General features: G+C 34.3%; 2 protein-coding genes across 9 annotated transcripts in view; both read right to left on the minus strand.

Annotated features, from left to right (window-relative positions):
* lypd6b (LY6/PLAUR domain containing 6B) overlaps positions 1–18,592 on the minus strand; it is a 48,414-nt gene extending 29,822 nt beyond the window's left edge. For 6 of the 7 annotated variants that reach the window (XR_015498883.1, XR_015498879.1, XR_015498878.1 and 3 more), the window contains exons 1-2: positions 18,484–18,592; positions 13,762–13,930 (exon numbers count right to left, since the gene is read on the minus strand). The gene's annotated coding sequence lies outside the window, so the exon portion shown is untranslated. Of the gene's footprint in view, positions 1–13,761; positions 13,931–18,319; positions 18,401–18,483 lie in introns of those variants that run through there. The other variant, XM_087266541.1, reaches the window with a different exon arrangement.
* A 555-nt stretch (positions 18,593–19,147) lies between these two features.
* kif5c (kinesin family member 5C) overlaps positions 19,148–25,639 on the minus strand; it is a 35,910-nt gene continuing 29,418 nt past the window's right edge. Inside the window, exons 21-26 of one of the 2 annotated variants that reach the window (XM_087266818.1) lie at positions 25,203–25,263; positions 25,000–25,071; positions 24,143–24,247; positions 23,778–23,994; positions 23,346–23,563; positions 19,148–21,427 (exon numbers count right to left, since the gene is read on the minus strand). In XM_087266818.1, coding sequence (XP_087122944.1) covers positions 23,358–23,563; positions 23,778–23,994; positions 24,143–24,247; positions 25,000–25,071; positions 25,203–25,263 — 661 coding nt within the window. In that variant the 3' untranslated portion in view covers positions 19,148–21,427; positions 23,346–23,357. 2 annotated transcript variants of the gene reach the window in all.

A 25,639-nucleotide genomic window follows, 5' to 3' on the forward strand; every position in this document is an offset into this window, starting at 1 on the left:
AAGTATGATACATTGACAACATTATAATTTGACACCTAGTTCAGACCAACTGTTCAGTTTCCTTAAGAAATAATCAAATCATTGTGATAAACAAATCTATAAATATTACATTACATTTGTAGATGAAATATAAATATTATTTACAAGTAATAATATAAATATGATTTTATTTAATCATTTATTTAATATTTTCATTTATTATTTTTATTTGTATGCCTTTTTAACCGGCCACTTTATTAGGTACACCTTACTAGTACTTGGTTGAACCTTCCTTTTGCCTTAATTCTTCGTGGCAAAGAATTAACAAGGTACTGGAATTTTTTTTTTTAGAGATTTTGGTCCATATAGACATGATATTATCAGCAGTTGCTGCAGATTTGTCAGCTGCACATCCATGATACGAATCTCCCGTTCCACCACTTCCCAATGGTGCTCTATTGGATTGAGTCTGGTGACTGTGGAGGCCATTTGAGTACAGTGAACTCATTGTCATGTTCAAGAAACCAGTCTGAGATTATTCCCTCTTTTTGACATTGCGTTATCCTGCTGGAAGTAGCCATCAGAAGATGGGTACACTGTGGTCATAAAGGGATGGACATGGTCAGCAACAATACTCAGGTAGGCTGTGGCCTTCACACGATGCTCAATTGGTACTAATGGGCCCAAAGTGTGCCAAGAAAATATCCATTACACCATTACAAAACTACCACCAGCCTGAACGACAGATACAAGGCAGGATGGATCCATGTTTTCATGTTATTAACGACAAATTCTGACCCCACCATCCGAATGTTGCAGCAGAAATCGAGGTTCATCAGACCAGGCAACATTTTTCCAAGCTTCTATTGTTCAATTTAGGTGGGACTTTGCGAATTGTAGCCTCAGTTTCCTGTTCTTAGTTTACAAAAGTGGCACCCCGTGTGGTTTTCTGCTGTTGTAGCCCATCCACCTCAAGGTTCAATGTGTTCAGAGATGCTCTTCTGCATACCCTGGTTGTAACGAGTGGCTATTTGACTTACTGCTGCCTTTCTATTAGCTGGAACCAGTCTGGCTTTCTCCTCCGACCTCTTGCATCAATAAGGCATTTCACCCACAGAACTGCTGCTCACTGGATATTTTCTCTTTGTCGTACCATTCTCTGTAAAACCTAGAGATGGTTTTGCATGAAAATCTCAGTACATCAGCTGTTTCTGAAATGCTCAGATCAGCTTTGCCATGTTCAAAGTCACTTAAATCACTTTTCTTCTCCATTCTGATGCTCGGTTTGAACAGCAGCAGATTGTCTTGGCCCTGTTTACATCCCTAAATGCATTAAGTTGCTTTCATGTGGTTATCCGATTAGAAATTAGCGTTAACAAGCAGTTGGACAGGTGTACCTTATAAAGTGGCCGGTGAGTATATTTTACCTTATATTTTTTGTATTTTTTATACTATTACGCTGATTTTGTTGTGTATTTCTGTACAGCACGCTGGCTCACTTCTGTGTAATTTTAAGTGCTCTATAATTAAATTATGTCTTGACTATTAAAAATTACAGGTAAATAATACTAATATGTTAATGTATACATAAAACTCTATATGACCCAGATAGCTTTTGAAGTAGAAAATTTACTTTAACTAAGCAAATTTTATTGAAATGTATTATAGTCTGACTCTGAAATAATTTGTTTTCTTGGTTGGTCGTGTAAATTACTGTAGTAAGTCATTTAGTAGAAGAAATTAATGATCTTCCGGTACTTTTTGGGGGGTATTTAATGGATTTATTTCTTAGTCTGTTGGATTTAGCATCACATGATCTCTTAGAAGCCATTATTATCTGCTGAAAATATCATTTATTAATATTACCTATGCTGAAAAAACTTAACATTTTTGTAGAAATTGAAGCCACAGAGTTTGCCAACAGCACTGAATAGCAAAAAGAGTTTCAGAGAGGGAACCCACATATCTCTTCAACAGCAACTTTAAGGGCTCAAAAACACCCTGGTAAAATTACACATCTCATCTTTCACTTCAGATTTCTTTGTGGATCCTTTCCCATGTATTGATTACTTTTTGGCACTCGATACCTAAAAGCAGCTTAGGTAGACTTTAGAAAATTCCATGAACCTTTATTTGGTGTCTTGAATTGTTCTAGTTGACCTAGTCCATCCAACTAGTTAAAATGACTTCTGTGGAGGTGGGTCTTTCTGAAAGCTCATTCTCAAACGCCCATCCTGAGCAGACACATAAATTGATCTTCAGTCCCAAAGGGTTTTTAGCTTTACTTCCACAATTAGCACACTTACTTAACCTAATCCTCTTTGTCCCATATGAGACATAATAATAATTAGCAAAAAAACACAATTTTAATCGTCACTCTGAGATCATTTTAATACAATGTCATTATGAGTGGTGCATAACAAGCATGTATGTAGCTTATCTGTGCATGCTAACAGACGCAGTATCCCTTCCCAAGGTTCATATGTTGAGAAAGGAGCCCTTGAGTGTCAGCCTCTCTCATTACATGGGGGTGAGAGACCAGGGTCTGTTTAATTGGCCAACTGATTACAGCGCATACGCTCCTTGCCTCCCCCCGTCCTGCCGCAGACTCTCTGAAGCCTTCCTGTTCTCTGGCTTGCAGGTTCACAGAGATCAGAGCCCCGCAACAACGGCTGCCTTTGTGTGCTTCACTGGTCTGGGAAATGGAGATGAGTTTGTCCATTTGCCTCTGAGGCCACAGCGAGGGCTGCTTGAGGCCCGGGGAGAAACCTGGGCTCAGATATCACTAACGGCAGGTGAAGCATATGGCTCTAAACGGATATCCAACAGGACCAGATCTGGAAAAATCCAGCTTTCGCATCATGGCCATAGATCTGTGATGTTTAGCAAATGATCTGACGACAATGAAGCCAAGAGCATTCTTAAAGTTGATAAACTAATTTAACTCACAATTGACTTGAACCACCTGGTATTAAAACACCGACAGCTGTGATGCACTACTGTTTCCATCTGGTGAAATGCTTTTAAATGTATCTAGTGAATACTTGGGTTTGGTTTTTGTCTGTAAATGCCTTTGCATTTAAGGATTACTCAGTGTGATAGGAGTAATTTAAACCCATGTTACAAGGGAACAGGAAATCAAGTGAATGAAAAAAATGTAGATGACAACTTTAAATATGATAGGGGTTTAAGTGCAATGTAGCGAAGTATAAACAGTTTGTTTTAGTGTCTTTTGTCACAACATGTAATAACATGTTATGTTGGGTCAGGAGGCAGAGACTAAGTGTGTATACTTATATGCTTTTTCAACACATTAAACCACATGAGCGTTTATAGCAGGGATCTGAAGATGCTGGAGAAACTAATTATTGCAAAACTTGATTTCGCTGCACACGTCGTCCATACATTAATCAACTATTTAAAAATGTTGTGCCTTTTCTCTTAAAAATACATTAATAACAAGTGTAAACTGGCAAAAACGCCAAGAGTTTTTATGACCAAAGCACAGAGGTAGGTCAAAAGTGACATGATGTAAAAATACAGAACAGTCAAATTTGACAAACGACATGTCTGTATGCCGTCAGCTGCCTAAACGTGTTTCATAGTGGCGGACACACAAACAGAACAGTTTTGTGCTCAATTGGAGCAAAATGAATGCATAGTTTTCCATCTAATCATCTTTGAAAACTCAAAATGTTTATTTTTTTTATTTATGAATTTTATGGCAAATTACAGTAAAAAAAACTTTTAAAAGTACAGATAGCATTAACTCTTTAAGGTGCACTCCTTGAAAATAAATATTGTATTGAATAATATACTGACAAAAATCTGATAAATAGTAATAAGCAATTAAAATAATAATGATAACCTATGGGTTAAAGGTCAACTAGGTGGTTATGATGCCTGTTAAAAGGTTAAGCACATACAATGAAAAAAAAACATACAAAATAAAAAGGTAAATAATAATGTGAATGTGAGGCAGTAATAGATTTGCAGACTGAACATATTTAACCTTTTAAAACTGCAATGGTACTATCTGTATCACACAAAACGAAAACGAAATCAACCAATTTGCTGGAAAAAGGACTTGGTCTGTAACTTACAATAAAGCGTCTTCTTGGATATATTCCTAAATTGGGTACCAAATTTTCTTAAACTGGTAAGATGAATCTCTAGAAAGTCTAACTTTAGGAAGAAGAGGATATTACGGATCCATTGTGTTGGAGTTGGAAATTTCTGATCCTTCCACCAAAGCAATATTAGTAGTCTAGCCAGGAACACAATAAACGCTATGCAAGCAGATTTTATCTTTGTAAGATTATATGACATGGGAAAAATCCCAAAAATGCCAATTAGTGGGCAACAGGAGATAGATATACCCCCCAAAAAGATTTAGTTTTTAAAATAGTGTCCGAAAAGCAGTTAAGCTTTATATAAGACCAAAACTTATGAGCATGAGTGGCTGGGGTGGAATTACAGCGATTACAAGCAGGATCTATTTGAAAGTGCTTTGAGAGCTTTAGGTTTGTCAAATGAACAAGATGTACAAATTTGCACTGCGATAGTTCATGTCTTGCACTTCTCAAATCTAACTGATTCCCAATCCTCATCTGAAACTGTAATTCCCAGATCTTCTTCCCACACAGCTGTGATTTGGGAAAGGAATGTATCAATTGGGGGCGTCATGGTGGTGCAGTGGGTAGCACAATCGCCTCACAGCAAAGTTCGCTGGTTTAAACCCCTGCTAGGTCAGTTAGCAGTTCTGTGTGGTGATTGCATGTTCTCCCCGTGTTCGCGTGGGTTTCTTCTGGGTGCTCCAGTTTCCCCCAGTCCAAAGAAATGCGCTATAAGGCGAATTGAATAAGCTAAATTGGCCATTTAGTGTATGTGTGTGAATGCAAAAGTGTATGTGAGTTTTCTAGTTTTGGGTTGTGGCTGGAAGGGCATCCGCTGCGTAAAGCATTTGCTGGTTAAGTGGTTCATTCTGCTGTGCCAACCCCGGATTAATAAAGGGACTATGCCGAAAAGAAAATGAACGAAAGTCAATTGGTGACAACATTTTATTGTAATAGATGATTTAATTCCTTTCATGGGTATTAACTTTTTTCATCCTCATTTTTTCTGGAAATATACCCATCCAATTGCTCACCACAGTGAATAGTGTTACTTGATTATGCCAATGCTGATTACAGATTACATGATAGTGAACAATATCACACATAAAAACCTTTCCGCAGTCCAGACATTAAGAATCCTGGTTTACAGTATGAAACCAGTCAGGAAGACAAGCTGAAAACATTTAGAGCGTGTTTACAACTGTATTTAGCATTGTACACATGTGATCTGACTGATACCTAAAGATCATCATATTAAGTATATACAGGGCATAATATTGCAGTTATGACAGACACTAAAAAGTAAAAGAGCTTTATAAACTAGCAATCTCTTGTCACAATAGGCACCATGAGACCCAGTGACTAGTGCTCATGCCCAGTATAGAGCTCTCTGATACAAACCACAAATGTCTTGGTGATTTAAACTACTTTTAGCCAGATGAAGAAACACTGACATTCTCAACAATCCTGATGCAGAAAACAGAACAATTACAGAGACAACAAAAACACTGAAATAAACTGACACAAGAAACAATTTAGTAACTTTTCACCATGGGAAAGGGGTTATGCATGCTTTTGCCTGTGGTTTTATGAATGGTTCATTTTAATCCTAAATCAACCTGTCGCAATATTTCAATTTTACCATTTAACAGATGTTACTCTTTTTTTTTTTGGTATTTCTAAAAGATAAAAAATATCAAGTTAATGGAGTATATGCACAGACTTTTAATTTTCAGCCAGCCAGCCTCAGGGCTTCCAGTGAACTGTTTTTCCATCACAAAATCGCCACGTTTAAGGTCTGATTTCTTTAAAAATCAGTGATCTTCACTGCCTGACTGATATATACGATATGAAAGGGGGTCTCAGACCGAATAAGAAGCACTGAATTAAATTCCAATTATCCTCGCCACGTCTTTAAAATATGACAGTTTATTTTATCCCAGAATTTTCAATGGAGTTTCTGCACTTTCGTGCTGGTACTGAAAGCGCTAGTGCTTGCACACCCTTTCATCACATTTTACACTTGAACAACTAAATGAATCCTTAAGTCTATTTAACTGAATGTATTTTATGATATTACAACGTCGATAAAAGGAACCTTATTGTTAAGTGTGGTGTTCACTCCTGCCCGTAATTTTTACTTTCAATTGATCTTGTTTGTCTTTTTCCTATACTTTAATTTTGATATTTATTTGGAGTGGAGAGTCCCAACCTGCTTTAGGTTTGTTTGGTTCTTATTTATAACTTTGTTGGGCTCTCTATCTCTTGTTATTTTGGATTGTTTGCTGATTATGATATGTTAATAAATAAATTAGTTGGTGCACTTTGGCCCTTATTTATTTATGTTACGATGTCATAAGATCTTAAGTCGTATTTAAGTAAGGGCTGTACCATATTGAAAAAAGCAACATTAAGCTTTCAATAGAAGTTTATCATTCACTGTAATGCAGGGTTCCACACAATTCATTTATGTTGTCCCAACACAAATCGATTAAGTTAACTTAACACTTTTAACAAATTTATGTGGATTGAATATAAAAAAAATTAAGGGTCCCACTTTATATTACGTGTCCTTAACTAATATGTACTTACACAGAAATTAATAATTTGTTACAATGTATTTATTGTGTAAAAACATGTTACTGTGTACTTATGCTTGATTAAATACCTGTATGTAATTACATCTGTAATTAACTTCTGTAATTGCAATAGTGAACACACTGCTGACCATACCTTACACCTCAACACACCCTTAAACCTACCCATACCACCAAACCTGTCCCTAACCCAACCTCTATGCCACCTCAAAAGCACCACAAGTGTTCTCAAATACATTATGAACACAGTAAGTACGATGTATTTATTTTTTGATGCAAGTTCATAGTAGTTAAGGACACTTAATATAAAGTGGGACCAAATTAAGTTGTAACAATGAAATCTCAAGAATTATGTTGTTTCAGCTCAGTTTAGTTAAGTAGGTTGAATGAGTAAAACATTTTTTTGAGTGTTGGCTGAAAAACTCTAGATGTGCATATACCCCATTTGTAGGCTAAACTTGGGCTTTTGTTTGCTAAATTGTAATAGCTTCTTCTTTTAATAGTTTGATGATTAAACCATAATTAACTGTCAGGTTTCTGAGCAAAAAAAATCCACCTTTAAGCTTCCAAAAAATGGCCAAAAACATAGACCAATGTGAAGCTACTGAAATTGCGACAACACCACCTGACCACAGAGAAGATGGCATCCACTGACAGCCTAAAAAAGAAAACCAAAGTAAGCTAGTCTGCTTGCTTCACAATGTGATGGGCTCCTTATCTACACAAATCCCAACAAAAGAAGTGATACACACAGCGGGAAACGCAGTAAGCCAAGCCTTCACACAACAGTAGGTTTGAAACTCACAAAGAGAATAGACTGTAAACAAACCTTGCCAGCAAAAGGGTGTAACATGTATAGCCTTAGTGTCTTTCAAAATACATAGTTGCAGAGTTGCAGGTACATGCATCTGATTATCATGAATGGATAATTGTTAGCAGTGAATGGCAGAAACAGTATGTGCCAAAATAACTTTGGGAATTTGCAGAGAAACAGATAAGCCCCAAAGGGCGTAACACTTTACTTTCCTAAAATGCTTTTGTAATCACTAAGATATGAATTAATGTATGTCTTTATGCATAAAGACTACTCTACCCTTTCTGCAAACACAGTGCCTTTTTTTCTCTCTTCATAAGTCTTCACAGAAGCATTAATTGGATGTAGATGAGTAATTCACTGGTCTGAATAATTTGAGTTTGTCAAAAGCTACTCATTACTCTTCCAGAAGGTCTCTATTCATGTTTAATTAACTGGTCAGAGACACACTGCGATCAGAAGCGAAGGCCTAAGCGCCGATTACTCTGGTCGCTGCTTTCGATGCAGCGGATTTGTGGGTGTGCAGATCTAATCTCCTGAGATGATGAGAGATTGGCTTCTTTTCCAAAGTGCTCTCGTCAGGTTAAGATTAAAAAGAGCCTTTAGCTGTCTCACCTGGGACTGTGGCCAAGGTAAGTGAATAGAGATGCCTGGACATTTATTCTGTGTGAGAGAGTCTCCCTGCAGTCTCCGGATCAGATGCGGATTACAGTGCTCTTATTGAAGAAAGCAATGAGATGGAATGCGGTCTCTGCTAAGTGCTATAATACTGCAGAGGTCATGCGCAGTTTAGGAGAAGAATGAGAAAGAGTTGGAAATCAAGCAGCTGAATGTGAGCTGCAGATCCAGACTGTTTGTTTAACCAGATCCTGTTATGAATGGGATTCTGTGCTACAAAGTACAGCATTCCTCACTTAGTCACTTGAGTCAGTAAATCTGTAATTATTTTTAGATGGATTTAAATGAAAATATGGGAAAATTATTGTAGAGGCTTCGTGAAAAAACAATAATTAAAAAAAATATTACAGAACACAACTTACGTGTTACTTATGCATCCAGATAGACCAGCATAAATCCTGTAAAACTGTTATAGAATGTGATAGTAATGAATTGGTTTTTGAAAATACATTTTATAATCCAAAATCAAACAAATTATACTCAGGGATAGCTTAAGTAATATGTTGGTGCTCTTTAGGGTCAGAATTAACAAAAAAAATCAGTTCAAGGTACTCAAATTGAACAGATTTTTGCCGTTTACATTTTATAATGGTATTAAAATCATAATTTATGCTTTTTAAACTGTCATTGCAGCTACAATATTCCTAAAATATTTTTTTTTTACCTGTATTACATTACATTACACTGTAAAAAGCTATTAGTTAATTCAGGTTCAAGAAAAGCACATTATAAATAAAATGCATAAAGATGGGAATAGACATAGATGGCAAACCCATTGCCATAAGTGCGACAAGCTAACTTTGCAACTTGGAACTGTTAAGTTGACTTTAGGTTATTTCTTAATTATCCACATTGTTTATTCGTTTAAAGTGAAGTCTACTCATGGCTTTAAAATCGTCACGTAAGATAAAATATAAAAAATTTAAATGATAAATAAAAATATTGGTAACACTTTATTTCGATGGTCCATTTAAATGTTAGTAGACTGTCTGCTTAATATCTTTTGATACCGACATTTAACAATACTTCAACAAACATTCAACTAACTATAAGAAATATGTCAACTTACACTAACCCCAACCTAACAGTCTACTAATGAGCATTAGTTGGCATGTAAATGCAACGTAACTTAAATTCAACAAACGGGCCATCAAAATAAAGTGTGACCAATATATATATATATATATATATATATATATATATATATATATATATATATATATATATATATATATATATATATTATTATTATTATTATTTTTGTGTTATTTAGGGTTTCTGCAGGTTTTACCAAGTTACATTTAAGACTTTTTAAGACCATTATGAATGAAATTTCAGACTCATACAGAGCTAAATGCTAAAGGGTTTCAAATGGACTAGATAAAAAAAAAATTTATTTGCTCTTTCAAAAAACACTATAATTTTAATAGCTTTTCTGTCATTATTAGCTAGGCTGTGTATTTTGTTGCAGTGGAAGTCTCCTCAACCCCATATCATAAAAAAGTCAATGGATTAAAGTTGCCTTATTTTTTTATTAAATTAGAAAAAATTAAATATAGTCTTTGAGGTTCTAATATTTGGTTGCCATTCTTGGAGCATGCCAAATCTCTGAAGCAGTTACTGTTGAATCAATGGTTGCCCATCTTTCACTTTTAGTTTGTACCTTCCAGATGATTACTAGTGCTGATATAGCACTAGCATACAACTCTTCTTGACATAAAACCACAAGTTTGAAGAACGTGCCACCCCCCAGCCAATTCAGCTTACTATATTTTCCCTTTTCTCTCTCTTTTAATTTTTCTTTTCTTTTTTCTTTTCTTATCACTATTTATTTTAACTAATACACCATGCTGTCAACCTCAACTTTCGGTACTGATCTGTTTATATGCTTTATTTGTAAACTGAATGGACATCATATATTGTTTATGCACATCATATTCTGTTTGTTGCACTATATGAGGATTATAATGTGGTTTATTCTTATTTCTTTAATCAATTTTGTACTGTTATATATATTTTTTTCTATTTTTCTATTTTCTCAGTTACTTTTGTTTGTTAACTGTCATAAAAATCTGAAAAATAAATCTTAATAAAAATAGGTGAATCATTAATAAAAACACTATAATTTAATAAATTTAGTAAAACAATAAGAATTTAATAATAATACATATATTTTAGATATTTTCTAGCAAAATATTTAAAATATTGTGTCAAAACAAGCAAGCTCTAGTTGTAAGCATACACTTTTTTTCATCATTAAATTAAAAATGTTTTAAAAACAATAATAAACTAAATGTATGCACAACAGTCTGTCCAGGTCAGTGTCCTCAGCAGTAAATACATGTTGAACTTTTAAACAAATGCTATTGTAAGAAAAATAGCTACATTTTTAAATTAAAAGTTTAAAAGATGGATTGTTGGTGATTGGATGGGTGTCGGCCAGATTGGGCAGCATCATGAACAAGGAAAATGAAGACCTTTAAAAAAAAAAAGATTTAAGACCTACAACACAATATTTCAGTAAATGTAAGACAATTTAAGACGTTTTAACACCCATCAGATACCCTGGTTATATGAAAAAAAAAAAAAAAAATTATTTCTACTCGGTTTAAAAATAATTCCCCCACAATCTGAGGATGTATACCTGCCCTAGGGGATACCTGATCCTTTTCTTTATTACAAAGACGCTAATATATTTTTTGAAAAACCAAAGTAAATAATGAACAAATGCTCCTCAAAAGGAGGACCTATTCTTCACCTATATAAAGAAGAATTCTAGAAACTCTAATGCTTCCTCTCATGTTTTAGGACATAAAAGAGCATGTGTCTCTCATCGATGACCCTGGAGACCTATATTGTCTTCATGATCTTGAGGGCAGCAGGTGACCCTCCCCTGTCATTCTACTTGGTGACACTGTGATAGTTTTGAAACACAGAGCCTCGGGTCAGGCTTATCTCCATGCTTGACCATCAGCACTGGGGCTGTGGGGCCATTCATCGAATTTAGGATTTAAATAAATATTTGGGCTTTAAGTGATTAATATTCTATTTCTAACCCCCAGCAAACAATTTTGTGTTTAATAGACGTCTAAAAGACATCTAAACGTAGACAGCTTGGCTAAAACATGGCTAAACTTGGACTGTCAGTGAAAATCTAATAGACGTTCAAGAATAGGCCAAAACTTGACTAGTCGTCAAATAGACAGATTAGACAGACGCTATATGTGTACTCATTTATTTCTGTTTATTTGATGATTATTTTTCATAGGCGTCTATTAAATTTTCACTGACAGCCCAAATTTAACCTTGTTTAAGCAAAAACGACTATGTTTAGACGTCTATTAGACATCTATTAGACATATTTTAAAAACAAACAATGCTTGCTGGGACCTTAAAGAGATGTACACTTGCTTCTCCTTAAATCCCCACAGTTCTGTGTCCATCAAAGAATTCTGACACAGCTACAAACGAATTCATAATGCAATTTTCATGTGCATAAAAAAAAGCAGGTTCTAGTAAAAGTCTAGCACATGCTTTTAGATGAAGCAGAATTTACAACACAGAATAATAGTAAGCAAACAGGCGATGGAAGATCATGTTTTATATAGAAATCATTTTAATCAGCCGATAAGGAAATCAAGATAACCGTTGTGTGATAATGACAGCTGTTTGCGTTGCTTCTCTGTGAGCTCACTTCATAACTTCGGTTCAGTGTTTAAAATAAATCCTAAATATAAAAAGTAGAAATAGAGTATTTTGCAGGGTGTCTTCATGTTTGGAGTTTCAGCATTAGACCACCCTTTGCCTTCGGATAACATTTACCACTGAACACAAACTGAGGTTCAATGACAAGATCTCTGTATGATAAACCTCATTTGCAATTTCAATTAAATTAATTGCCTGATCCTAGTTTATATACCTTTAAAGAGGTTTGTGGTACTGACTAAGATATATATTTAATATATACAGTTGTGGGGTGTTACGGTGACGCAGTGGGTAGCACGATCACCTCACAGCAAGAAGGTCGCTGGTTCGAGCCTCAGCTGGGTCAGTTGGCATTTCTGTGTGGAGTTTGCATGTTCTCCCTGTGTTCGCATGAGTTTCCTCCTGCTCTGGTTTCACCTACAGTCCAAAGACATGCGCTGTAGGTGTACTGGGTAAGCTAAATTGTCCATAGTGTATAAGTGTAAATGAGTGTATGGGTGTTTCCCAGTGATGGGTTGCGGCTGAAAGGGCATCCGCTACATAAAACAAATACTGGATAAGTCAGCAGTTCATTCCACTGTGGCGACCCCTGATTAATAAAGGGACTAAGCCAAATAGAAAATGAATGAATGAATATACAGATGTGCTGATTTTATGCTGGTAAAATATTTTCATGGGCAAATAAATATTTAGTCAATTGCCAGAAGGTGGCACATCTATTATTAGATCCAAAAAAGCACACTTTTCTACTATATAGTATGTGAAAACACTAAAACACTGACACAAGAGAAGAAGCTGTTGAGTTGAGTCATTATTTTTGTTTTATGTGTGCACAAAAGTATGCTCAAAGCTTAATATTATTTTATATACTGTATTTTTTAAATATTTTTGTTTGTACTTTGAATAGGTCGGGACTGTTTTTGTCTACGGAGGATCAAAAAGTTCTCAGAACAACATGAGGGCAAGTAATTAATAACATCATTTTTATTTTTTGGGTGAAAGAATCTTTTAACATACACCGAAGGCATTTTGTTAAACAAACATGGATTAAAATAACAAACGCTGGTCTGGCAGAAGTTCAAGTGAAATTTGATCGCAGTGGTAATTATTTAACACTTTGAACATGTGAAATTTACAATTAAATACAACCAATTTTGGATGAGTTTCAGACCAATCATTCAGGATTTGCTAAATCTGTCTCTGAGTGCCAAATCCCATCTAAAAATCAAACAGTGTGAACCTGGCTAAAGTTCAGCATTTTTAAAAAAATTGTTTTCAGTCAAAGCAAGTGGCTAAAAAAACGTCTGGTTGGACAAACAGAACTAGTATGGATGTAATCACAGAGCAGAAGAGAAAGAATCTACTTCGACCAAATGGCTTTTTTACACCTGAATTTCTTGGTCTAAACATGCCCACAGTGAGCCTGTCAGGGTAGTCGTTAAAAGAAAATCTGGGGCAAAAATACAAGTCAGAACCTTTCTATGAACTGAAACAGCATTTTTACATCATTTCCCGAGTTCAACATGACATAACTAGAGTCGTGAGATATAAGCCAAGAGCGTGCACGTTAAAGTTTGATGAAGGCCCAATTGTGAGCTCTGAGCTCCCTCTCAAGTCAACTGAGCTGATACTTGTGACTCACACTAATGATAGACTGCAGGGAAATAGCTGAGCTCTTAGCTATGGCAAGCACCACTTCAGGGAGTAAAATAACCCTGTGTTTAAAGGACATCCAAACAACTATTAAGCACAAAGATCTCCACACGTCACCCTTAATGCAACAAACCCACTCGAAATGTGAAATAAACATGTGCATCCACAACCAAGTGATAAATCCTTCTTTGATCATGAAGGGTTAGCAAGTTGAAGTTACCTTTGGTATGCAAGCTTGAAAAGAACACATTGAGAACAATGCTGGTTAGGTCAGTCGACAACAGCTGCCATCATGAAGTCCTCGTGCCATCTGTCTCATTTCATCCGTCCACAGCAACAACAACGCTCCTTCTGAATCAAACAGGGCCAACAAACAGGCCTCTTACTCTCTGTGCAAGCGATAAAAACATAATTGGTGAATTATGCAGTCACTCTTAAAATTCCACAGTAATTGCACAGGTTTGAATCAGGACCAAAACAGCCGAGTCATGCGGCTTTGATCTAAACAGTTTTATGCAAAACATCCTGGCCGAAGTACTTCTGCCTATCAATTAGAGACAATGACCAGCCTGTGTTATTTCTGCAAGGAGATGGCTTGGCTTCTTTTACAATTACTTAGAAACAGCCTCTGTGAATTATAATTAGGCTTAGTGACATCATGAATTAAAATGGTCATTTATTAACTTTAATAAACTCAAAAAATGCAGTTCATACACTGATGCACAAAACTGTTGTTGTTATTTTATGTTAAATGTGAGAACCTATTTTAAATTTGCATATTAAAGTAGTTTTTGGGGGATGAAACTAAATGTTAGTATCATCATCATTATCATCATCATCATCATAATTATTATTAGTGTTAATGAGTGCTATCAAATGATTAGTCTTGATTAATCGTGTCCAAAATGTAAGTTCATATTTACAAAACATATTTGCACCAAGGATATTTTTGTGTTCATAAATATGTGTTAAAATATTTCTATTTCTTTGTATTTTATGTACAGTATGTGCGCTCACACATATATTATTTAAATACAAAACTTTTATCTTGGATGTGATTAATTGTTTGACAGCATTTGTAATAATGATAATGAAATTGAAAATAAACCTTGAGAATATTTTGACTATTTTATATTATTAAATAGAATTAGTTAGAACGAGGCATTTGATCATGTAAATTTAATCAACACCTACACTGTAAGAAACCCCCCGTAATTTTACGTTAAAAAAAACATAAAATAACAGCCGTTAAATTAGAAAATTAGAAATTTAGTAAAATAAGAATATTAAATTACAGAAAGTTTCTTAAATTTAGATTTCTGGTAAATTTCTGTAATTTAATATTTATTATTTTACGGTATATTTCTGAAATTTAACAGCTGTTATTTTCCTTTTTTTTCCAACACCCCAGCCGCCGGAAATAAACTACAATTACGGATTTTTTTTTTACAGTGTAGGAAAAAAAACACATCTCACAAAAACAGTGCAACTCAAAAACAAAATATCTGTAAGCTAACAATATCTTTTTATTTGAAACAAAAATTAAAGATACGAAAACGATAAGTATTAAGTTGAACTGACATCTATTCCAGTACAGTTATTGGTAGGGCCAGACGGAATCTGCTGAGGTTTTTTGCTATTTCTGTGGAGAATTTTGGTAAAAAAATCTGTGGATTTCTGCTGAACTATTTTGGGGTATCATAACTAAAACCTTAATATGTGAAATAAAAAATTATATAATCTTAACTTTTATTTATGTTTAAAATGCAAATGCAATTAGATTCACTTTATTTGGTAAACAAGGCAAGTCTCTCATAGAATATCTCTAGACATTCCTCATTACATTTTCACATCAGTCAATAATATTACTGTAATTAATTTAAAAACTGAATAAATATAGATAGACACACATTTACTTAAGTAAATATAAAGAATTAATGATGGGCTAAAAATCTAAGTGCCATCTTAGATTCCGTGTGGGCCTAGTTTATTGGTAACTAAAACTATTAAAAATACATTGCATAGGACTGCACGGTATTGGAAAAATCTTATATTGAGATATTTTTATTTTTCTACAATAATTATTGTGATATGAATACAGTTTCTCGAGATAGTTTGAATAGCACTATTTTATGTGGATCTAACAGTGTTCAGGTACAGAAATTGATTAACTACAATGCAAAAAAAAAGAGCTTTTCTTACTTTGTCTCATTGCTAGTCAAAATATGTAAAATTTTTTGATCAAGAAAAATACCATTTGGTTTCACCTTCAGAGGAAATGTCATAATTTAGGGTTTTTCCTTAAAACAAGCTAAATTATCTGCCAATGCAGTAATCAAAATTATCTTATTTTCACTTTGAAATGTTGATATTTGTGCTAGAAACAAGACAAAAATGTAAGACAAATCTTTTTTTTTTTCATTTATTAATTATTTGCATTAACCATATAGAAATAATCTAATACCAATTAATCTTTGTTATACCCCCAATCACCCCAGTTTTTTGTGCCCAAATGTTCAAAACTCTATTGTAATGCCCAATCAAAGGCCGTCAAAACATGCAAATGATTAACCTTCACTCTATTATGGTTAAACTTAGTAGTGACTCTCCTGATCAATTATATTGCTTTTTAGCACTTCTTTTCTGTTTATTACACACACACGCACACACACCATATTACACGCAGTGTGTAAGACTAATCAAGGCATGTCATATGTTGACTGTTCTGATGCAAGTCATTCTGGATAAAGGCATCTGCCAAATGCTAAACAATTAAATGTAAAATTTGTTTTCCTACATACAAAAAGTAAGCCTTAAACATTCTGCAAATACCATAATCCAAATTACATGCAGAGTTTCTACGAAGCATAATTAACATGAATCCTTCAGTCTTCGTGTTCAGTGAAGCGCACTGCACACACCAAGTTTTGAATGACAGGCCGTGACCAGCTCATCTCTATCTCATGGACTCTGCAACACACTGATAATGAGTGTCTGCCTCTCGATTGCACAGATACATGGCAGCTGACAGCCGAATCTGATCCTCGGGTTCGACAGAGCTTTCACTGACAGACTAATGGAAGCTTAATGGTAGCCAGAGGAGGAGCTTGGGTGATATCTGGAGGAGCTGAGGGCCACATCAAAGAGAACAATCCTGACTGTGATCTGCCAGTGTCCTCCAGTTCTACATGAGAGCAGAGATGAGTGACGGCTGAGGGGCTCTGAGTCTACTTCATTGCGCAGCCAATGAAATTACACATGGAGGAAGATATGCAGAGGACAACATGTGGAAAGACTAAAGGCCACCACAGCTTCTGATCAACACAGTGTTATGCAGGGATATAACCAGCAGGTGCACTGTAAGATTACTTAAAACATTTCCAAAAAACTTATTGGCTCAAAACACAGCCGAGTAAACTAACTTTTAATAATTGGTTGAACATTTTTTGTTTTGCTACTACAGGTGTCACGTATTCAAGGGATAGTTTACTCAAAAATAAAAATTCTGTCATAATTTACTCACCCTTCACTTGTTCTAAACTGGTTTGAGTTTTTTCTTCTGTTGAACAGAATAGAAGAAATTTTTTAAGAAAAAAAAATTATGTAAACCATTAGCCATTGAGTATTCCCTACTATGGGTGTCAATTGTTTTCGCTTTGCAGCATTCTTTAAAATATCTTCTTTAAAGTTCAACAGAAGCAAGAAACTCAATGATTTAAATCTACTTCAATGTGAGTAAATAATAAGTAAATTTCTGGGTGTATCCTTTTAACATTCAATTTTCACAGATCTAGTCCCCGCTCTCTTCGTGACACTGTTAATAATAATTAAATTAAAACACTTAGTTTGCTTACTGTACATTCTGATGCAAAGCATGAACTAGAAATCTGCTTCTACTCTAAGTTCAACATTACACCATAAAACTTTGAGTTTACACAACTTGTTTCTATTACACCAGGGACGATTTTTTGGGCCCTAAGCAATTTCAGCCATGGGGCCCAAAAGTTCTAAAATCCACCTTTTATACTATATATTTTATTATTATTATTTAGCTGTTTTTTCATGCCATTTGATCTTTTCTACGTTTTTCTATTTTTTATCTTAATGGAAAATAATAACATGTAAAGCGCCTTGTAAAATTTTGAACGATTTGTTTTCTTAAGACGAATTCACGACTGAAATAATAAATTAATAATTTAATTTTTAAAATAAATCTTTACTGATTTGACTGCTGGACTGGTCCATGATTAAAGGTGGGGGACCCTCACCATACAAAATATGATAGAAAACAATGTTATATATAATTTATAGGTATCATTTGTACTACTAAGTATTTATTTGGGGGTCCTCAGATTTCCTGAGGCCCAAGTGGCCACATGCCTTGCTTATTGGTCAAATCCGCCCCTTAATAAGTACAATGAAAAATAATTCACTTCATTTATATGTCCGTGCACTTTTGCAGCTGTTATTTTTTGGAGTCACATTAAATCACATCAAGACATTTGCTCTATATTAAATATATTACAGATATTTTTAACTGAGGCTGTTGTATGAATGACTGCACAGCAGCTGTGTAACCATTACAATTATACACCAACTGCTTGCAAAACAGGTGCTTCTTTACCATCTTTAAAAGTCAGACACGAGAGAAAACAGCGTTTGCTACATATGTGGTAAAATTAAATGGAGCATAAAAAAATATATAAGACAAAATATATAAATACAAAATGACACACACTAGCAACTATGTAGGATAAATGACAGGTAACCTACTGAACCTTTTTTCACGGCGATGACAGCAACACAAGTTGTTCATTAGTGATCATAAGATCTCATTCAATAACATCCCAGATCCTGGTCTATAATTGGTCGTCGTGAGTTTTGTTCACGGATTTATTCTGACATCTTGAGCATTTGTCAAACAGAAACATTGGCTACTTACCACCATACAAAACTTCATCAAATGAAGACCATGCACGGCTTTTTGCAAAAAAAGTCACTCCCAACCATCATCCACCGGAACCTCTTTACTGTCCGCACATGAGCGTAATGTTTTCCTCTCACCGCGGTCACAAACAATACGTCGACTGGGAACCGACGTCAGAATTCCAGCTCTTCTTTTGAGTCAAATCTGTCAAATGAATCGATTGAACTGGTTCACCAAACTGACTGGCTAACTGATCAATCTTTTCTCAAGTCTGACTCTCTCGGAATGACTTTTAAAGTGAAAGCTCAACTGAAAGATATTTACTCATCATTTACTCACCCTCCTCAAACCTTTATGGGTTTCTTCAGATATTTTGAAGTGTTGGAAACCAAACCCTTACAGTACATTGGGATCGAACTGTTCAAAAGATTCGATTCTTCCCCAATGAGTCAAACAAATCTTCTTGGTCATAAAAGTACAATAAATTCTTCAGCTTACCTCCCACCGTACACGAAGCATGTTCCACACTTTAGACCATCGTTTGTAAGACAATTACTGCATGTGATTGCTATCAATTATTAATATACAACGTTTTATAATATAATTGTTTAGGCCTTTATGCCTATTTTAAAGTAAAAAGTTTGTTTGCCAAGAAGAAAATAACAAATTTCAAGCAAGATGCATTTAGTAAACTTTTATTTATTCCACATCAATATCTGATGAATGAGCATCACACTCTGTAGCTGAAAACCTGTTCTTGTACATGTGTGCTTTAAACATGTCGTCTGGGAACAAACATTAAACCTTTTCATAACTATGTTGTGGCACGTCTTTCACCTGATGCAACTGAATAATTTGAAGTTCTCTGATATCTCATTTATAGATGCTTCATACACGGCTGAGGTAAAGTTCAAAGCACATTTCAGAAACACTTATGAACAAGAACCTGAAGACACACATGATTTAAAGAGGTCTCTGTGCAGAACAGTATCTCACCATCAATGAGCTGTACACGGAAAATAAACATACAAGGACAGATACAAACAGTTTTGTGGTTTGAGCACTTCACATAAAAAAGCTTTTAAAGAGTAGAAACAGGACAATTCATTTGACAGAGAAAATTGTCTAATGAAGATGGATTTCTGTGAATATTCATGTTTGATTCATCAGTTCACAACACCTACTGATTTATGGAGTTGGTCAGTTTTCATCATATTAACATGTTCATAGTGTGATGATGTTACAAGTAAAGTTTAGCAGAGACAATCAACACTACAGTTAGAAGGCAAGAATTTTACACAATTAGTAAAAGATTGTAAATAGCTATGGCATGATAGCATGACTTACCTGATGAAACAATCAATTACATCTTTTCCCCTTAAAAAACTTGAAATACAAAACATAAATAATGTTAAAAGTCTACAAAAATAAGGAAATAATAATAATTATGCAATATCATTCAGCATATTTCGCAAATAAATAATCAGCTGTACACTGCAAAAAATTATTTACTCACTTAGATTTTTTTGTCCTGTTTATAGTCTAAACATCTAAACCTTCTTAAATCAAGAATATTTTTTTAGACAAGCTAAACATATTGTCTTGTTTTAAAAAATAATATGCCAATTTTAAGTGAGTTTTTCATTAAAACAAGCTAAAAAATCTGCATATGGGGTAAGCAAAATAGAATATTTAGCTTGTTTTAAGGAAAAACTCACTTAATATTGTCATATTATTTCTAAAAAACATGACAATATGTTTGCTTGCATAGAAAATGCTTTTTGATTTAAGAACTTTTAGATATTTGGATTAGAAAGAAGACAAAAAATCTAAGTAAGAAAAGCATTATTTGCAGTGTGGAATCTCTCCCATTTTCTTTCATAAATGTTTCTGATCTTATCTTATGGTAAGCTGCATTGATTCTGACTTTGGCTTTCTTTAAATGATTGCATTTCATGTCCTTTAAAAAGAAGTCAATTAAGCAACAAGAATACAAAATGACAACAAAAATCATCTTCAAATGATTCCTGATTTTACCACTTGTGTGACATGACAACTGATATTTTACAGTTGTTGTTTGCTTCAGAGCACCTTAAGGTATAAATTACGGTAAATAATATTTGAAAAGCACCCATATCTGTATAAAAATTGCATACACATGATGACCTGGCTCTAATGTGAAAAAGAAAATATATATGACAAAAAACAATAACTCAACTTCAATCCTTCACAAAGAATAAATAAATAAATAAATAAATAAATACATACATAAATAAATAACATAAAACTTGACATTCAGTAATTTAATTATTAGTTTCTATAAATCGTGATGAATTAAGCTTGAAGCAATGTGTGTGTTTTTAAATGACATTCCAGTCATGTCACTGCATGTTCTCAGTGGCCATTACGACTGAAAGAATTAGTGCCAATTAAAAGAACCACAGAAAATCCTAATGTTACTCCTGAGGGTGGAACAACTTCCAGGACTGCTTTCTGAAGGTTCTGGAAACTAACATGGCATCAGCGATGAAAGATGAGCTGAATTACTGTAATCATGATGTAAACACAGAAGAGATTTTCCAAATACAAAAGTAACTCGGGGCATAAAGAAGCCAAGAAGAGGAAGAAGAAGAGAGGGTAAAGTTGCAAAAGACAATGTCCTCTAGTCTTGATTCTGAGTCTGGGTTTGTTTTTTAATCGTTGATGAGTTCACAGATTTCACATCTCCATTCAGGACTGATGAATAAACCAAGGGAACAAGGGACTTCACTTAAACAGGCTGAATGGAGTGGAGGTCAACCTAAGGACAGGAAGTGAACTTGAAAAGTCTGTAAAAGATGATCGTAGTTTTTTTCCCTTTCTCGTTAAATAGAAAAGACTGCATTGGAAAAAAATGTTTTCTTGTTGCCACACAGAGCTGGAATGGAAGGAATGTGCAGACGGGAATCATTTATGTCCCCTGTTGGAAATAGGAAAAGTTAGACATGCCATGTTAGGAGTTAAACTCTGAACTACAGACAAACCGCTTTTCTTGTCACCCAGAACATGGAGAAAGTTGTCAACAAAAGTGACCTGCCCTGAAATAGATCCATAAACTTTGACAACATTTCAGCAAATGCCAGATGGCAAAAGACACTGTTCACAGTTCCCAAGCATTCGGGCACAGGTCTATTGTAGCTATTATAACAGTATCACTTCATCTTTGTCAAACAGTTGGCACAGTAATGCTACACCACAACTTCTCAACTAAAGTCACTTGTGCTTCCCAGATGCATCACTTGCTGCTGAAACCTAATTAACAGCATTTTTAGTACTCATTTCAACAGAATCACACCAGTTTGTTCCAACATCAAATTAAGAAGAAAAAATATGCATCTAAAGGATCAATGTTATTTTCATTTATTTTTTATTTGATTTTAAGATGGTTACACTATTGGGTTTAAAGGTGCCAGGAAGAACCAAAGTTAAGTACCAGTTTTTTTTGCCACAGAAGAACCTTAATTTTTTTTCTTCAATATTGTGTATAGTAGTTTCATAATCTAAAAACAGTTTTTTCACTATAAAGAACCTTTTGTGAAATGAAAAGGTGCCATGGATATAAAAATGCAATGTCCTTGATCCATTCATGGCAAAAAGAAACTTTATTTTGTACTGTTGTTTAGAAGAGTGGAGGTCTAATTTTTTAAAATAATTTTAATTTAAACCCATAAGATTTCAATCCTCTTAAAAACACAATGGTGCTATTTTAATCAATTTTGAGAGATCCCTATATTTGTGATAAAAATCACCCAAACTCAGATTATATAACTCTTACTAAATCAATATGAATTAAGGAGTTAAATCCAATCAACTGAGGACTGATTGTTTGATTGATTGATTTATTTACTAACATTGTAAACATTGTATTCTGTAAAAGGGTGATGTATGTATTGAATGTATTAATATAGTGATATAGAAAATAGAAATATTTCAGTTTTGGTTGAAAGTTCTGTATTTTTGTTCCAAAGACAAACTGGCATTTTAAGGTTAAAAAAAAAAAGAATAAGATTTTTTTTTAAATTTACACCTTTTTTGTGTAATATTTTATGTATGAATGATTTATCTTTGCACATCTTTAGAATTATAAGGTTCTATCTGACATTTTTGTCAAAATTGAGTTATTGACATATTCCTATTAAGTGACAACTTATTTACATTATGGAATGTTTTTTATAAGTTGTTTACATTTTAAGACTTTTTATAAAAAAAAACAAAAACAAATGTCACACAAATACTGTTTGCTATGGAATGAAAAAACTTTGAAGCTCAATATCTCAAAATCATTCAAACGCAAATAGAACCTTATAATTCCAAGGTGACGCTTTGTTCTATTTTCCTATAATGGACAATATGGGAAATTTTGTATTTCTTTGTTTGTGAAAGCTGTATTTTTTTTCGCATTGTTGCCTTTACTTCGACAGGACAGTATGTAATGAAGTTGGTGAGAGTGTGGATGGCAGTGATCCTGTCAGATTGTGTCTTTGATAGTTCACACTGTGATTGTTACTGACGTGAACGAGCACCTGATTGCCTGTGATTTCAGGGATTTGTCTGAGATTTCTAAAAACCGGGGCTAATATCATGCAGTCTGAACTCGGCATAAGAGTGCACGATTAAAAATTAGTCTAGAGCACCATCTGCTGTGAAAAACTAAGCTCAAGAGTATATAGTGGTGCAAATCAATAGTCAAAGAATCAATCAACAAATCACAAAAAATCGATTTATCATCCCAGAAAGATAAATAAAGAAGAAAAGATCTCAACCCCACAATTCATAGCATTTCAAATACATTTTGTTTCTGCAGAACAAAATATGTGGATGTGCTGAAATGATCTTACGTGGTGTGTTTTTCACTTGCTCCTGTGATGGTACTGCAGCTGCTGCGGTTGGTGGTGTGGTTGGTGTTGGTGATGAGGGTGGTGTGGTTGGGGTGGTTGTTGGTGGTGATGTGGTTGGTGTTGGTGGTGTCGTCTGGGGCTTGGCGTGCCTCCTCTCACACTGTGACCCGGAGAAGCAGAAGCCACTGGGTGATGATGACCAGCACGAATAGGCTTAGCTATAAGAAACAAAGCACAGATATATAAACAAAACATATTTTTAAACTGAACTAAATACATTTTTTAAAACACTGAATATTATGCACTAAATTCAGGCACTGCAATGCATGAGAGTATTCTATCATTGGATAACAGGAGACAAGATGGTTTAGTATGTAGCGCCCTCTACTGGATAAAAAGCGTATTGAAATCTGGAGAGGGAGCAGCTCTGACCGATCTGTGCAGTGTGGTTCCTCCTGGACTGATTCTTGGCTCTGATGACCTCTTTGATGCGATCCACCTCCTGCTGGTACTTCTTGCGGTCTCTCATGGCACTTTCTTTGGCTTCTCTTAAAGCAGACTCCAGGATCTTCACACGCTCAACCGTCGCACGCAGGCGCTTCTCCAGTTTGGGCAGCTCACATCTTAGGTCTGCATTGTCATGTACCAGCTATGGATGAATGTATATTATATTATATTATATTATATTATATTATATTATATTATATTATATTATATTATATTATATTATATTATATTATATTATATCAATGTATCAATAATTCGTTAGTGAAAAGTATAAAAAAAAACTCAGAAACCTGCTTGTGGACTTTTGTGAGTTGTTCCAGGTTGTTTTCCAGGAAAATTATTTTCTGTTTTTGTGCCAGACTTCCACCTGATTCATCTGTGTCCAATTCAACACTCTACAAAACAGAAAAAAAACTTTAAACTTCAAAGTTTAAAAACAGATTAAACTTCAAACTTTTCCACCATAAGTTAAACTGTATGTAGTTGAACTATTTTAAGGCAAGACACTAGAGTAAAAATACAACATAATTATTATAATTAGTAAAACAATAAAAGAATAGTCAAATAATAATTTCATATTTTAGCAATAAAATATTTTGTAAATCAGGAATATTTAACAAGTTATTCATTTTATATAAAAGAAACATCATGATATAGACAAAATTGAAATGAAAAAAAAACTGAAGTATGTTAATACAATTTTCTTTTCATTAGAAAAAAATAATTTAATAAAACAGCCTTTAATTATATTAAAATTTAAATTGATAGAAATGTAGTAGATAAAATGTAATAATATGCATATTCAGGATATTGTCTAATTTTAAAGATAGCATTAAAACAATAATTAAGCATTGAAGAGATAGAAAGGATGAAAACCTGTAACCACTTACATCCACAGTAGGAAAAACTACTATGGAAATCAGTAGTTACAGGTTTCCAGCATTCTTCAAGACATCATCATCTTTTGTGTTCAACAGAATAAAGAAAATCAAACAGGTTTGTAACAAGTAAAGGGTGGGTAAACAATGACTTCTCTTTAAGGAAGCAAAATGGCCAAAATGGTGCTGGTTTTAAAATGCCAAAAAAAAAAAAAAATATCAAAAAAGTACATATAAAAAATAGAACAGCCGCTGTTTTGGATACTCACTCGGCCAATGCGATTATTGATATCTTGGATGAACAGTTTACGCAGGTCATGGAGAGTCTGGAGCTCTTTGGCCTTGTAGAAGAGAGAACTGAATGATCAGTTATCTAAAACTGACTTTCAATAAGAACAACATCTATTCATAGCTATGAGATAAACTCTAGGTAAAGTAAAAATCCTGTGCTGTGTAAAGTAATCTTGCTCACCACAGTCTCCTCCAGACCCTTCAGATCTTCTTTAGCTTGCTCCTTCTTCTCATTCAAAAAGCTGATTAAAACAACAATAATTATGCGATTAGAAATGTTTTTAGGAGTTGCACATACTGTAGCTGCTTAAATTTAAAATCTATCTGAAAAGGGACAGCTCGCCCACCCTCAGATGCTTCCAAACCTTCCTCTTTTTCCTGCTGAACACAAAATGTTGGAAACCAGTAACTATTTACATAGTAGAATAAACAATTACTATGGAAGTCATTGGCTACTGGTTTACAACATTTTTCAAAACATCTTCTTTTGTGTTCAACAAAAGAAAGAAATTCTCAAGGTTTGAGGTGAAGGGTGAATAAATATCCATTTTTTGAATGAACTATACCTTTAATCTTCATTAGCAGATGATTTAGATAATGTTTTAATGAGCAGTGAAC

Source organism: Danio rerio, chromosome 9 (genome assembly GCF_052040795.2).
Source record: "Danio rerio strain M-AB ecotype USA chromosome 9, GRCz13ab, whole genome shotgun sequence".
Classification (NCBI taxonomy): Eukaryota; Metazoa; Chordata; class Actinopteri; order Cypriniformes; family Danionidae; genus Danio; species Danio rerio.